The sequence below is a fragment of the Orbicella faveolata genome, unplaced genomic scaffold, assembly GCF_042242905.1.
Source record: "Orbicella faveolata isolate gen_17 unplaced genomic scaffold, um_ofav_v1 contig_12, whole genome shotgun sequence".
In the NCBI taxonomy this organism is placed as follows: Eukaryota; Metazoa; Cnidaria; class Anthozoa; order Scleractinia; family Merulinidae; genus Orbicella; species Orbicella faveolata.
Window position 1 is genome coordinate 8,818,430 of NW_028301539.1, and position 16,571 is coordinate 8,835,000.

The following is a 16,571-nucleotide window of genomic DNA, read 5'->3' on the forward strand; positions in this document are numbered from 1 at the left end:
CTCCAAAAAGAAACGTGCTTTTCCCAAAATCTGAATGTTCGAAAATGTGATAAAAAATGCCAAAAAATAACTTGGAGATAAGAGCGCGTCTTGAAAAGATTCGACCAACGTAAATGATTCATTGCCTCAGAGGAGCGTGTGCAACACGTAATTATAATTCACAGACTCCGTTCGAAATATATGAGACAACAAATGGTAGGAGTTTAGTGCTTCAAACCACTTTTTAACGCCATGAGAGGGGCGAACCCCCCTAAAGAAACAATAAAAGGGGCCTGGGTATACCCACTGGGCCCTGGGACCTAGATCTCGTGGTCCCATGATGCTTCGGTGGCTTTTTTCCTTGTGCTTCAAACCATTCGGTAAGTCTTCCCGAAAGTTCTTTGGCTTTTTTTGGAAGGGAACATGTTACCAGTTCAAAGCTCTTCCATTCGGCCTGTTTTCAGCCCCCAGAATTTTTACGAAAGTTCTAAAACCTGTTGCCGCATTCCTGAGGAGCAAGACCATTGGAGTCCTTATTTACCTGGACGACTTTCTTCTTTTGGCTGCCACAATGGAGGTAGCAGTAAAAAAATACTCAGCTGGTAGTGATTCTCCTTCAGTCCCTAGGTTTTTACAATAAACCTCAAGAAATCATTACTGATTCCAACACATGTGATAACCTTCCCGGGTTTCCAAATCGACTCAAGGTGCATGATAATATCACTCCTGGCAGAAAAGGCCAACAAAAATTTTAGACTGTTGTCGCCGGCTGCTCGTTTCTCAAAGTATCAATTGCGAAACCCAGCAAGTTTAATAGGCCTGTTAGAGTCCTCGAGACCAGCCATTTGGCGAGCTCCGATACACTTTCGTCACTTGCAGTCAGGTCTGATATGGGGCCTACAAATGAACCAGGAGTCTTACGACGCTTTGATTGCCCTGTCACCTAGTGCCAGAGTAGAACGTGCTTAGTGGTTGAAACACGCCCTCAATGCAAACGGCAGTCCCGTGCACCTTCCTCCGCCGATGTGATCACAACTGACGTATCCAAGAAAGGTTAGAGTGCAAAAGGATGGTCACAAAAGGAGTCTCTCCAACACATCAATTATTTAGAGCTAAAGGCGTCCATTTTTGGCTTTACTGAAAAACCTTTCTCAAAGGTAAGTTTCACGTTACTGTATCTCTCTGGCTAGACAACACTACCGCCATCGCTTACATCAACAACAAAGGGGGTACACGTTCTCCCAACATACGACTCTGGCCTTAGAGATGTGGGATTGGTGTCAGGAAAGAGGCATCCTTCTGATAGCTTCTCACATCCCAGGAAGAGACAACGTCTCAGCGGACATGGAGTCCAGAGAATTCAAGGACATGAGCGAGTGGAAGCTGGTCCCAGCAAAACTCAGCCTTTTCTGCTGAATTGTCAGACGGATCTGCTTGCGAGTCGTCTAAGCAACCAACTCACGGATTACATCAGTTGGAGACCCGACCCTGGAGCCATCTACGCAGAAGCCTTTGCGATAAACTGGGCTCCACTACGGGGCTAAGCCCCCCCGCCCCCCCCCCCCCCCTTCAATCGGTTATCCAAGGCCCTGACAAAAGTAACAATCGACCAAACCCATCTAATTCTCGTCGCTCCAGTTTAGCAAGCCCAGCTCTGGTGGCCGATTCTGCTGAAACTTCTATATCTCAGCCAGTGTTGGTACCGAACGGTCCAACCCTCTTAACGGACCCGACCGACCTGAACCTGAACCGAAACGCTGCCGATCGTATCTCTGGACCGCAAATTGATCATCTTTCGTCATCTATAAGTGACATTCTAATTTTCTTAACAGAACTCTTTAACGAAGGCCTAGCTATTTCGTCAACTCATCCAAAGATACATGGTTTTTTCAGTGGGCCAGCATCCTTACGTTACTAGGTTCCTTAAAGGAGCTTTCAATAACAAAGCCCAGGTATTCCCATACCTGGAATGTTGATGTTATGATTAAATACATGATTTCTTTGGGGAAAATCAGCACCCTATTACTTAAAGCTATCTCAATGAAGTTAGTCACCCCGTTTGCATTAATCTGTCCTGAACGGATTTCTGCCTTGGTTTCCCTGGATCTCAGACATTGTAGCGTCCTTCCAGAAGGGGTGTTTTTCAAACTCGCCGTCCCTAGAGAAACTGGCAGTGCAGATAAACCAGCGGAAGCATTTTTTGCCCGCTTTGACCAAGACAAGAAGCTCTGTGCCATAGATTGTTTTAGACAATATCTAAAATCATCCAGGAACGTTCGACCCGTTATCCCGTTTTATCTTCCCGATAAGTTTTTTATTTCATTTAAACGCCTCCACAAACTGGTCACTTCTACATCGTTGGGGCGTTAGCTACAAACCTTTATGAGTGTAGCAGGAATAGACAGTCAAATTTTTAAAGCTCATTCTGTGCGTGGTGCATCTACGACTTAAATGTTTTTGTTATGTGGAACCATGGCTGTTTTATTGCTCTTAGTAGCAGCGTTAAAAACTACCATTTGTTTTCTCATATATTTCGAACGGAGTCTCTGAAATATAATGAGATTTATTCTAGGGCCGCGAAGCGGCCTGAAGTTATAATTCAAATTATATGAACAGATGAAGTGAGAAATATATGAGCTTACCACCCTTCTTCCCTCCCTTCTATGGGGTTTCTCTTTTGCCTGTCTATTGCATGGCGTCAAAAGGCCACCGAAGCATCATGGGACCACGAGATCTAGGTCCCAGGGCCTAGTGGGTATACCCAGGCCCCTTTTATTGTTTCTTTAGGGGGGGTCGCCCTTCTCATGGCGTTAAAAAGTGGTTTGAAGCACTAACCGGGAAATTCCTACCATTTTCTGTTTCATATATTTCTCACTTCATCTGTTCATTTAATTTGTATTATAACTTCAGGCCGCTCCGCGGCCCTAGTATAATTCTCATTATACGGGTATAGATCTTTGTTGTAGACGCTGTAGTCTGTCCTGGTCTTGTTGTAACAGGCGGCTCAAAGCGATATCGCAATAAACAAACAATGGCAAAATTAACGTATCGTAAACTAGTATAAACACCTCATCCTCTGATCCGTTTATGGCCAATGAGACAGCACACGCTTCAAAACTCTTCTTGATTACGTCATTTGGGAGGCTTTCCCAGGCCGATAATATTTTCTCGATACAGCTGCGCCGTGAAGGTGCCTTTATTCGACCAGCCGGGGTTACTTCATGCTCTGTTTCTGCCATCCAGTCATTGTACGCTATTTGGCACAGATCCTTAAAAGGCTCTTTCCATGACACTTCGGGAGCCTGGATATATTTTGTGCAGCTACCAGGTACCAACGCTGAATCGACACCAGCCTGCCGAAGGGCTTCTTTTACTCCATTCGTCATATGGCATTTGTATGTGTCCCAGACAAGAAGTCTCGGAGCAAATGATAGGCGGCCTACAACACACTGTACCCATTCGACCGCTTTCATTCATCCATCCATTGGCCGAGGAGCGGATGATGCACTTTCCGGATAAACGTCTGTCTTCATTCATCCTCTTTATATCTCTTTTCCCATCTCTGAAGACGATGAATGGCTTTAGTTTTTGCCCATTTGCCTTGGCCGCTAGGCAAACAGTTACTCTATCTTTTTCATGTTCAGTTGACCTTATGGTGACATTCGATGCCCCAGCCTCATTCACAGTAGTAGAGCTTGGCATATCAAGCCAGATCGGTGTTTCATCCATAGCAATTATGTTTTCCTTTGCATACTCCTTTTCATGAAATTTGCGCCTCACGTTAAGAATAAAACTGATGACACGATCAATAAGGTTTCCGGGGTCATGCTGTGCTAGGGAGGTACGTTTGCGCAAAGTTAATCCATGTCTGTTCATAAAGCGAGCTACCCAGTCATTGCGTGCTTTGAAGACTTCTTGGGATATCTCTTTGTTGTTGTCAGAACCAGCGGGGGCATCAGTCTCGTTCGATGACTTAAGCTCATGCCAAATGATCTCTCCTTTCTTGCTAACTGCCCGCCTTGAAACGCGCTGACCTCGTGGCCCTCATATCGTGAATCCACTCGAGTACTCTTTCCTCAAGCTCAGTTGAAAGAGGCTTTCTCCCGCCACCGTTTAGTATTTTCCTTGGGTTTGCTGCATTCTCAAACTCCGCTTTCTTTTGGCACCATTCTCGGATTCTCTTAGCGTCCACGCGAAATTTTCGTGCGGCGGCTTCCTTGCTGTTGCTTTCTGCATGAACAATTGCTTCGAGTTTTGTGCTTATGCTATAACTGTGTCGTTTCTTTCCCTTTCCACTAGTTGCACCTCTCTGCAGAGGCGATTTCTGATCATTTTCTTGACTTGATCCACTGGGAGATTCAGTGGAATTGTTGATAGTATCGTTGTCCATGATCCTAACAACGATTGAAAAATGTTGACGTGCCGGCACAGTGTTATTTTACACCATGAAGCATGTTAAATGCCAGGTCAAGTTTATGCACGTGTGTGGTGACGCATGTAACGCAACCATCCACTCTTGTTGCTTTCCTCTGCTAAGACGGCTAAGCTAGGTGGTATTTGGTCTCTATCCTTATTGTAGTAAGACCTTAATATACGTATGGCTACTCAAGAAACCGAGGAAACATTTGAATTTGACTGCTGTGTGCGAGGGTACCACGTTACCGAAAAACACTGGAAAGATATTGCGATCGGCGAAGGTCTTATTGTAAGTCATGAAGAAAACAACAAGTACGATCCGTGTGCGATGGCTGTTTACCGTGTGCATGACCCTGATAATGAGAAGATAAATGTCGGACACTCTTCCGCTCTTTGCTTCTTTGTAAACATGGAGGGAAAATTTCGGCTAAAGTGAGACAGGAAACCTACCGAGCTAGCAACTTGGAACAAGGTGGCCTTGAAGTCCCTATTTCTATTCAATGTGCGATTTCCTCTCAGAAAGGACAACTTATGACAAGATTGAAACAGCTCATAAACAAACGCTGGAGGGATCCTCGCAATGTTAGTGACAGTTAGCACTATAACACACGAAAGAAAGTGCGTCATCAGTAATAAGACTTAATGACAACACGAACACGAACATTTTGTTTTATTTTGTTGTACAGCTACTATTCTTGTTATGCTAAGCCGGACTTTTCCTTTTGAACGTTTATTAAGATTATCAAAACACCATAGCGTACTAGTATGTCGCAGTAGTGCTATTTAATAAGGGAAAAATCAAACTGTTGGTTCGAACGCAAATAAACGCCGGGGCCTCGAACAAACGCCGGGCCTCGATTAAACGCCCCCGGCGTTTATTTCAAAATTGGCCTCGTGGACCCGGCGTTTATACGAGGCCAGCGTTTAATCGGGGTCCGGCATTTAATTGAGAAAATACGGTATTATTATTATTATTATTATTATTATTATTATTATTATTATTATTCAGTCGAATTTGACTGACATCAATAGCCCCGACGTGAACGACTTTTGCATACGCGAGGCATCAAAGGGACTCAAAAGGCTAAAAGGAAATGTAAGGCTCTCGAGTCCATTACGTTTACATTAGCATCGCACATTTATCTACCAAATATTGGTTCGTTTTAAGCCAAATCATGTTCACTATTTTTTATTCTTTTCTGGGAAAAAATATTGAAATATATAGCTTTTTTATTATTTTTTTTTCAAGACATTATTATGACAATGTTCCTATACCAAAATTTTGAACGAGTGGTTGTGGAAACTATGCGTTTAACTCGCCATAGTATCTGCGAAGTAACTATTTGAACAGGATAAATAAAACAGGATAACGTAAATATATCATGTCTTGATGTTTTTGAGCTCATTAAACAACTGCATGTTTAAGCCTTCGTGATATGTTTATTCCTAATAACACCTTTTTGGGGAGCTGATTACCTTATGAATCATCGCTGTGTATATACTCTCAGCAATCTGTATTTAAACGAAAAGACATCTCAAAAGTCAAATATTAACGATAGGCTTTTCTTGTCAATCATTATGCCCATTGTATTCTAAGGTCTTTATGCAAAATATTCTAAAACTTTCTAATATGATGATCAATGGTGGCACGCACCACAACGGGAACAAATAAATGTGAAGTTCATTTACAAAATAAAGAAGTTTAAGCCGTGTATTACACTGTGATAAAACACGACGGGCATTGGAGAACATGAGGGAAATGTAGAAAACTTGAGCCGCAGGCAATTCTCGAGTGTTCTCAAATGTCCGGAGAGTTTCATCACAGTGTAATACACGGTTTAGGCTTCTTCATTTGCTTTATGATATAGATTTTACACGTGCAAAACAATAAAACACGCTTTTTCTATGTTTTATACTCTGATAAAACATGGCTTTTCGAACAATCAGAGCGCGCGCAGGGTCCTATCTATGAAACTTGATATAAGCATACTCGAACTCAAAAAAAAAAAAAAAAATAAATAAATAAATAAATAAATAAACAAATAAATAGATAGATGAATAGATAGATAGATAGATAGATAGCTAGGTAAAGAAATAAATAAATAAATAAAATAAAAATCGAGAAACGAGGCCGAGATACAAATCGAACAAGTAGCCTTCAACTAAATATCGGATAATGAATAAACCCTTAATTATTCTCTTTTACATATTTGAATAATTCTTAAAGCGCGCATCTCTTGTAATTTAGATGGTTTGGGATAATAACGATGAAAAAGTACTCATATTGAAGATAAATAGGTATTGTATGTTTCCTTCACCGAAAATACAAGAAAAAGTGTACGATTTTGGGTTCTCATTAATGCTGCAGACACATGCGAAATAATGGCAAGCTAGAAATTAATTTCAATACGTTTTAACCTTGTAGATAAATAAGGAGATAACATCATGTTTGTTAATCACGTTTCACTGATGAGAAACTGCCAGTTGTCGAAACCTACTGCCTTTGTTCGAGAAAAGAATATTTTTAATTTTGACTACTGAGATTGGTAGTCCTCTCAAAATTAATAGGTGTTTCAGGGAAAAAAAAAAAAAAAAACAATTACGGAGCAAAAATTCCTCCACGAAGCAAGGGAAACTACATGTAAATCAAGCTTCTTTCAGCAACCGCCGCTGTGTTCGTTGTAATCGTTACACTTGAGGTAACCATCATCGTCACAGGAAACGTGTTCACCATTTTTTGTTTTCTGGACTCAGAGACTCCGCTTGAAACGAACGTTTCTTCTCCTGATAAACCTCACTGTGGCTGATTCACTTGTAGGACTAAGAGAAGCTCTGGTTCTCGCGGCTTACACAATTCCCAACGGTGGAAACGAAGAAGAGAAAATAGAGAGCCCTTGGTGGACATTCCAAGTATTTGGCAGCAGTACCTCAGTGCTCTTTCTCGTTCTAATTTCGCTGGAACGTGTTTACTCCGTGCTGTGGCAATTTCGTCATCGTGTAACAAGTACTTGTGCTTACGTTTACAGCATTGTTATCGTCTGGGTAACTGGAGTTTGTATGAGTGGAGAGTCGTTGTTGGAGATATATCTCATAGACAACATGTATACTGCTGCACCTACGCTTCGACTCTCTTTGTCCAGTCGCTTTGCATATAAATTTAAGTTGTTTAAAACAGTTTTTTTTTTTTTTTTTTTTTTCCCAATAGATATCTTTTGCTAAGAGATCTCGTTAACATTTACTAACTGGGTTCTCCTTGCTAGAAACATACCACAGTCAAGTGGGTTAGGGGGTATGCTATGGTAGTTATTAATTCCTGCCTTTTCCTATATACGTTGGTTATCTATGCAAGTTACGATACCATCCGCACTCGCGATTGAGTCCTGCACTGCACATGATCCACAACCGAAACCTTAATTAAGTGGACGGAACTTACGACTTTATCTTTAATTTACGAATAAAAATCTATTTCAGGTAATAAATACTTTTGCTCACTCAATGCATCAAAGGGCTAAAAGTAATGTAAATCCCTCAAGGCTTTTACGTTTATATTGGCATTACACATTTATCTATTAAATATTGGTTCGTTTAAATCCAAATCGCGTTTAGCCTTTTTTTTTTTTTTCTGGAAAAAAAAAAAAAAATGAAATATAGCTTTTACTGTTGTACCGAAATTTTGAACGAGTGGTTGTGAAAATTCTACGTTTAAATCGCCATCGTACATGCCAAGTAATTATTTGAACAGGATAACGTAAAGATGCAACATTTTATACCTTAATGTTTTTAAGCTCATTATGAAAAAAACTGTATAATTTCCGTGATACTTTCATTCTTAATTATACCTTTTTGCGGAGATTACCTTCGGAATAATCGACGTGTATTTACTTACAGCTATCTGTGTCTAAACAAAAGACATCTCAAAAGGCAAATGGAAAATAGGTTAAAGTCCAGCTTTTGTTGTCGATCATTAATGATGCCTATTGTGTTCTAAGGTCTTTATGCAAAATATTCTAAATCTTTTTAATATAATGATCAATGGTGGAACGCGCTATAACGGGAAAAAATAAATGTTAAATTCATAACTTGATAAAAGCTTACTCGAGTTAAAAAAAAAAAAGTAAATAAATAAATAAATAAAATAAAAATCTAGAAATGAGGTAGAGACAAAAATTGAACGAGTGGTCTTCAATTAAATATGGGATAATGAATAAACCTTAATGATTCTTTTTAACATATTTGAATAATTCTTAAAAGCGCGTATCTCTTGTTACTCAGATGGTTTGGGAGAAAAACGATGGAAAAGTACCCATACTGAAGATAGATAGGTATTGTATGAAGAGGTGCATGACTTTGGGTTCTCATTAATGTTGCAAACACATAATTGCCAGCTAAAAATTAATTTAAATACGTTTTAAGCCTGTAGATAAATAAAGGGATGATATCATTTTTGTTGATTACGCTTCATTGATGAGAAACTGCCAGCTGTCAAAACCTACCTCGTTCGTTCGCGAGAAAATATTTTAAATTTGAATACTGAAATTGGTAGTCCTCTCAATATTAACAGGCGTTTCAGGAAAAAAAAAAACAAAAACAAAAACAAAACAAAACAAAAAAAAAACAATTACGGAGGAAAAATTTTTCCACGAACCAAGGGAAACTACATGTAAATCATGCTTCTTTCAACAACCGCCATAGTGTTCGTTGTAATCGTTACACTTGAGGTAACCATCATCGTCACAGGAAACGTGTTCACCATTTTTGTTTTCTGGACCCAAAGACTCCGCTTGAAACGAACGTTTCTTCTCCTGATAAACCTCGCTGTGGCTGATTTACTTGTAGGACTAGGAGAAGCTCTGGTTCTCGCGGCTAACACAATTCCCAATGGTGGAAACGAAGAAGAGAAAATAGAAAGCCCTTGGTGGGCATTCCAAGTATTTGGCAGCAGTACCTCAGTGCTCTTTCTCGTTCTAATTTCACTGGAACGTGTTTGCTCCGTGCTGTGGCCATTTCGTCATCGTGTAACAAGTACTTGTGCTTACGTTTACAGCATTGTTATCGTCTGGGTAACTGGAGTTTGTATGAGTGGAGTGACGTTGTTAAAGATATATCTTATAGACGGTATGTATGCTGCTGCCACCTACGCTTCGGCTCTCTTTGTTTCTCTGCTGGTTATTTGTACAAGTTACCTAACGATCCGTTTGCGGTTGCAGAGTACAGCACCTATATCAGAATTCCAAAACCAAGCATCAAGAGAAAAATCGTTGCGAATGTCTAGGACAGTTTTCATAGTGGTCGCTGTATCGCTTGTCTTTTGGTTTCCCACTTTCGTTGTGATCACTATAAGAGACTTCTGTTCATGTTTCTCTCCGCTGGCGGTGTGGTTTGTGGTTGTTCTACAGCTTGGGAATTCCATGGTAAATCCATTTGTTTACAGCTTTAGGATGCCAATTTTTGAAGATGCTCTTAAGAAATGCTGGAGAAAGTGTCGACAAAATATTGAATTAAGACCTTTCCCGAGGAAACCGCACAATGCGGAGTGCAACTTGTGAAATATAGTACGAATTTTCAAAGGTTCGTGGCAGGCTCGATGGCCTAATACATGTAATTATCATATTAGTTTCCGATCGAGTAATGGAGTCATTGTCAGTGTTGTTTCTTTGGGCAAGGTACTCTCACAGAACTCACGGTGTCTCTGTCTCCCAAGGTAAACATGGATATCCGCCAAGCTGATGCTGGGGTCATCTCAGTGATGGATTAGCATGCTTTACCACCGAGACGGATTTATTTATCTTATTGTATAATAACTTGATTTCTTGCACACTTGACCGATATTTGCGTTTTTACCATAAGGAAATTCTTCATCAGTTTGCGAGAAAGAGGTGACGTTTAATTCATTAAAATATTGTAAAATTTAATTGAAGAGTGTTTTAGAATGAAAGCCGTAGTATGACTTATCGAATCTTTGTTGTTATAGTAAGTACAGTCCAAGTTTGCCGATGTTTCAAAGAAGGAAAGTTCTTCTTTAGAGACAAGTGTCCTATGTGTAATTTTTCAGCAAAATTCTATAAGTTTGTTCAGTCGATTTGCATATAATTTTCAGTTGCTTAAAACAGATTTTTTTTTTTTTTTTTTTTTTTTCCAATAGATATCTTTTTGCTGAGAAATGACGTTAACATTTACTAACTGGGTTCTCCTTGCTAGTAACATACGTATACCACTGTGAAGTGGGTCAGGGGGGTATGAGATATGGTGGCTATCAATTCCTGTCTTCTCCTATGTGTGTTGGTTATCTATGCACAGTTAGGGCACAATTCGCACTCGATTGAGTCCTGCACTGCACATGGTCCACAACCGAAACTTAATTAAGTGAACGGAACTTAAGACTTTATCTTTAATTTACGAATAAAAAGCTATTACAGCTCATAACTACTTTTGCTCACGCGATGCATCAAAGGGCTTAAAGTAAATGTTAAGCTCTGAAACTTTGTACGTTTATGCTGGCATTTCACATTTATCTATTAAATATTGGTTCGTTTTAATCCAAATGGCGTTTGGCTTTTTTTTTTTCGGAAAGAAAAAAAAAAACAAAAAACAAAAAAAACAAACAAAAAAATGAAATAGAGCTTTTATTGTTATACCGAAATTTTAAACAAGTATTTGTGAAAATTCGACATTTAAATCGCCATAGTACATGCCAAATAATTATTTGAACAGGATAACGTAAAAACGCAATATTTTATACCTTGATGTTTTTAAGCTCATTATGAAAAAACTGTTTAATTCTCCGTGATATGTTCATTCTTAATTATACCTTTTTGCGGAGATTACCTTCGGAATAATCGACGTGTATTTACTTACAGCTATCTGTGTCTAAACAAAAGACATCTCAAAAGGCAAATAGAAAATAGATTAACGTACAGCTTTTGTTGTCGATCATTAATGATGCCTATTGTGTTCTGAGGTCTTTATGCAAAATATTCTGAATCTTTTTAATATAATGATCAATGGTGGAACGCGCTACAACGGGAAAAAAATAAATGTTAAATTCATAACTTGATATAAGCATACTCGAATTAAAAATAAAATAAAATAAAATAAATAAATAAAATAAAAATGGAGAAATGAGGCAGAGATAAAAATTGAACGAGTGGTCTTCAAGTAAATATGGGATAACGAATAAACCTTAATTATTCTCTTTTAACATATTTTAATAATTCTTAAAAGCGCGCATCTCTTGTAACTCAGATGGTTTGGGACAATAACGATTGAAAAGTAGCCATACTAAAGATAAATAGGTATTGTATGTTTCATTCACCGAAATTACAACAAGTGGTGTATGACTTTCGGTTTCATTAATGTTGCAAACACATAATTGCAAGCTAAAAATTAATTTAAATACGTTTTAACCGCGTAGATCAGTAAATAAAGGGATGATATCATTTTTGTTAATCACGCTTGACTGATGACAAACTGCCAGCTGTCAAAACCTACCTCGTTCGTTCGTGAGAAAAATATTTTAATTTTGACTACTGAGATTGGTAGTCCCCTTAAAAATAACAGGTGTTTCAGGGAAAAAAAAAAAAAACGAAATACGGAGCATACATCCTTCCACGAAGCAAGGAAAACTAAATCGTGCTTCTTTCAACGACTGCCGCTGTGTTCGTTCTAATCGTTACACTCGAGGTAACCATCATCGTCACGGGAAACGTGCTCACAATTTTGTTTTCTGGACCCAGAGACTCCGTTTGAAACGAACGTTTCTTCTCCTGATCAACCTTGCTTTGACGGATTTACTTGTAGGACTAGGAGAAGCTCTGGTTCTCGCGGCTAACACAATTCCCAATGGTGGAAACGAAGAAGAGAAAATAGAAAGTCCTTGGTGGGCATTCCAAGTATTTGGTAGCAGTACCTCAGTGCCTATTCTCGTTCTAATTTCGCTGGAACGTGTTTACTCGTGCTGTGGCCATTTCGTCATCGTGTAATAAGTACTCGTGCTGACGTTTACAGCATTGTTATCGTCTGGGTAACTGGAGTTTGTATGAGTGGAGTGACGTTGTTGGAGATATATCTTATAGACAGCATGTATGCTGCTGCCACCTACGCTTCGGCTCTCTTTGTTTCTCTGCTGGTTATCTGTGCAAGTTACCTAACGATTCGTTTACGATTGCAGAGTACAGCACCTGTATCAGACTTCCAAAACCAAGCAACAAGAGAAAAATCGTTGCGTCCTTTGGTTTCCCGCTTTCGTTATGATCACAACAAGAGACTTCTGTTCATGTTTCTCTTCGCTGGCGGTGTGGTTTGTGATTGTTCTACAGCTTGGGAATTCCATGGTAAATCCATTTGTTTCCAGCTTTAGAATGCCAAGTTTTGAAGATGCTCTTAAGAAATGCTGGAGAAAGCGTCGACAAAATATTGAAATAAGACCTTTCCCGAGGAAACCGCACAATGCGGAGTGCAGCTTGTGAAATATAGTACGACTTTTCAGAGGTTCGTGGCAGCTTGGGAATTCCATGGTAAATCCATCTGTGTACAGCTTAAGGATGCCAATTTTTCAAAATGCTCTGAAAAAATGCCGGAGAAAGCGTCCGCAAAATATCGAATTAAGAGCTTTCTCGAGGAAATTGCAGAATGCGGAGCGCAATTTGTGAAATATAGTACGACTTTTCAGAGGCTCGTGGCAGGCTCGATGGCTGTGTTAGTCTCCGATCAACCAGTGGGGTCATTGGTGATGTTTGTTTGGGCATGCATGTGCACTCTCACAGTGTCTCTTTTTCCCAAGGTAAAAATCCGCAAGTTAATGTGGGGTCAACTTAGTGATGGACTAACATGCTTTACCATCCAGGCGGGGTATTTATTTTATTGCGTAATAACTTGATTTCTTTCATACTTGACCGGTATTTACGTTTTTACCAAAAGGAAATTCTTCATCACTTTGCGCTAAAGGAGTTTTTAGAATGAAAGTATGACTTATCGAATATTGCTAGACACAGTAAGTACAGTCCGAGTTAGCCGATATTCCAAAGAAGTAAAGTTCTTCTTTGGCGAGAAGTGCCCTGTATGTAAGTTTGTAGTTATGTTTGTTCACTTTGAAGATAAATTTAAGTTGCTTAAAATATATTTTTTCCAAAGTTGCTTAAAATAAATATTTTTTTTTTTCCAATAGATATCTTTTGCTGATAGATCTCGTTAACATGTACTAACTGAGTTCTCCTTGCTAGAAACATACCACAGTGAAGTGGGCAGGGTTTATATTATGGTGGTTATCAATTCCTGCCTTTTCCTATCTGTGTTGGTTATCTATGCAAGTTACGGCACGATGCGCACTCGATTGAGTCCTTTACTGCGCCTGATACACAACCGAAACTTAAGTGAAAAGAAGTAACTTAATAGTTATTTCATCAAATAAATAAGTAATTAATTGACAAAAAATAATAACTAATTCATTAATATGTTTGTAAGCTATAAAAGTCATTAGGTTTAGCTACAAAGATGTATATTAAAAACCTTTCTTAAATTTCTCAAGGTAATATCCAGTGTAGGTTAAGTAGCCAATATGAACTAATCAGGAGTACCACAACATCAGAAAGCAGCTGAATAAATCACAAATTCAGTTTATCCGTAAAGTGGGGCAATTGGAATGTAAAGAAATTAGCTACTCTTCTACCCTGTCCTACCCTATCCTATCATATCCTTGCATACGTTTTTTTTTGTTTTTGTTTTTTTTTTCCCGCAATCTTGCTGAGCTGAACGGATTTGGAAGCACGTAATAGATAGAGGATATTACACGGTGGGGAGAAGATATGAATTTTATGTTCGACTGGCAAGAACAATATCTGAGATATTGTTCTTGCACGAGAACATAAAATTCATATCTTCGAGCTAACGAGTAAAGTTCTTTTTATTGCATAGACATACTGATGACGGCGTTTTTGACGATTTTCACAAGACTTCCGAACACTATCCGATAATTTCCGACGATTTCCCAAAACTTGACCGAAGGTCACCCTTACGTTGTCGAATATTTTCCGAAAAATTTTGAAGAGTACCGAGGACCTCCGAAGATTACCAAGTGTTGCCGAAGAACCGGCTTCACTAGAGACAGATTTATCGGAGAAAACATTCGTTTAATGGACAGCATCATCAAATTTTCAGAAGCAAACAATATGCCGGGACTGCTCCTTTTTCTTGATTTCGAAAAAGCCTTTGATACCCTAGAGTGGCCCTTTATTCGTGAAACCTTCCAATACTTTGGTTTCGGCCCATCATTGCTGAACTAGTTAAAAGTATTTTACTGCAATAGGGAAAGCTGTATTTTAAACAATGGATGGGCAAGCAATTTCTTTGAGCTCAAGCGGAGAGTTAAGTAAGGTTGCCCTCTGTCACCGTATCTATTCATTCTCTCTGTAGAAGTACTCGCTAATGCAATTCGCCAAAAAAAAAAAAAAAAAAGAGAAAGAAAGAAAGAAATTCGTGGCATAATTGTAAAGGACAAAGAAATATGCAGATGACACGACCCTTATTTTAGATGGCTCCGAAGAATCCTTTCTAGAATCTTTGAAGATAATAGACTATTTCGGTGATATATCCGGCCTCAGACTTAACAGCAACAAGACAGAAGCTTTGTGGATCGGTGCAAGTGTGGATTGGGATTTTAAACTTTGTCCTGGGGAAAAAAAAAAGTCAGAACGTTAGGCGTATGGTTGTCAACAGACCCTGATGTTACTATATCTTTGAATTACAAAGATAAAATAGAAAAAATTAAATCGATTCTGGGATGCTGGAAACTTCGCAGACTTGGCCTTTTAGGTAAAATTACTGTTTTAAAAAGCCTCATTGCCTCACAACTGGTATATATTTTTCCTCCTCTTCAAACAAATCATACAGCAATAAAGGAGATAAATGTAATGTTGATAACTTCTTATGGAATGGCAAAGGCGACAAAATAAAAGGAAAGGTGATGATTAATGATTACTCAGAAGGGGGACTTAAGATGATTGATATAGCTTCCTTTAATAGATCTCTCAAAGCCACATGGATAAAGCAGTATCTAGATAAGGAAAACTGTGGAAGCTGGAAAAGATTTTTTGACTCAGAACTTGAAAAATATGGAGGTGAAGTAACGCTAACTGGAAATCTAAACATAAAAGACAGTCGTAACATTATTAAAGTATCAGATCCTTTTTTCAAAGAAATTCTTGAAATCTGGTCAGAAGCCAATTATGAAGAAAAGATTGTATCAGATTATCACTATAGGTCATCGCCCTTATGGTATAATCCACTTATAAGAGTTGGGAACAGACCAGTGTCTTTTAAAGAATGGTTCCTTAAAGGAATAACAAAAGTAGAAAATTTAATGGATGACTCCGGAAAGTTTCTCTCGCTCACTGCTTTCCAAACTATACACGACCTGACAGCCCGACCTTCAACCTTTCTTGGAATCATTTCTTCAATAAAACTTCCTCAAAGATATATACCCCATAATATCAGAACCTCGATTAAACATGAAAGTTTCTTGTTAAAATTTTTAAAAAGCAAAAACTCTAGTAGACTAGCATATAAGAAACTTACATCAGGAAAAAGTGAATCACCCAAAGTCAACAAAAGACAAAACTTGTACCTTTCAATTTTCAATTTCTTCATAGAAGAATATCAACAAACATCTTCTAGAAAAAAAATTGGTCTCGTCGATAGCGATAAATGTACTTTCTGCGAAAGAGAAACAGAGAAACTTGCACATTTATTTTGGGCTTGCCCAAAAACTCAATATTTTTGGACCAGTTTTAAAGTATGGCTAAAATTTTGCCAAGTCATTGCCAAAGAGACACCTTTAGAGCCTGATACAGCACTGGGTCTAAGGCTGGATAGCTCTAAACATAAACTCCAAATTAACTTCTGCTGCTTAAATGCTGAATATTACATTTGGCTATGTAGACAGAAAAAATGTTCTCCAAAACTAAATGATTTCTTACTGTATTTAAAACATATCTATGAAAAGGAGAAAAAAAAAAAAAATACAACTACAACCGTTTTAAAAAAAGTGGTAGCCTCTGTCGCCTCTTTTGTAATCTCTTGACAGCTTGACCCTAGTCCCCTGAAGACGAAAATAAAATGAAAGGAAAAGAAACAAAGCGCATATATACCATGCATATTTTCTGTAATTCGCAATTCCGAATTTA

General features: G+C 38.6%; 1 protein-coding gene and 2 pseudogenes across 1 annotated transcript; all 3 read left to right on the forward strand.

Moving 5' to 3' along the window:
- The first annotated feature begins 46 nt into the window (after nucleotides 1-46).
- LOC149116464 (uncharacterized) lies at nucleotides 47-1,622 on the forward strand (annotated as a pseudogene).
- A 6,413-nt stretch (nucleotides 1,623-8,035) lies between these two features.
- On the forward strand, nucleotides 8,036-11,960 carry LOC110046521 (sphingosine 1-phosphate receptor 1-like). Its single transcript, XM_089283713.1, has one exon. The coding sequence runs from the start codon at nucleotides 9,063-9,065 to the stop codon at nucleotides 9,939-9,941; it is 879 nt and encodes a 292-aa protein (XP_089139839.1). The 5' UTR covers nucleotides 8,036-9,062; the 3' UTR covers nucleotides 9,942-11,960.
- Nucleotides 11,961-12,027: 67 nt separating this feature from the next.
- Nucleotides 12,028-14,858, forward strand: LOC110046508 (uncharacterized; annotated as a pseudogene).
- Nucleotides 14,859-16,571: the final 1,713 nt, after the last annotated feature.

Coding starts and splice junctions, on each gene's coding strand:
- LOC110046521 (XM_089283713.1), top strand. CDS start 9,063: ATGCTTCTTTCAACAACCGCCATAGTGTTCGTTGTAATCGTTACACTT.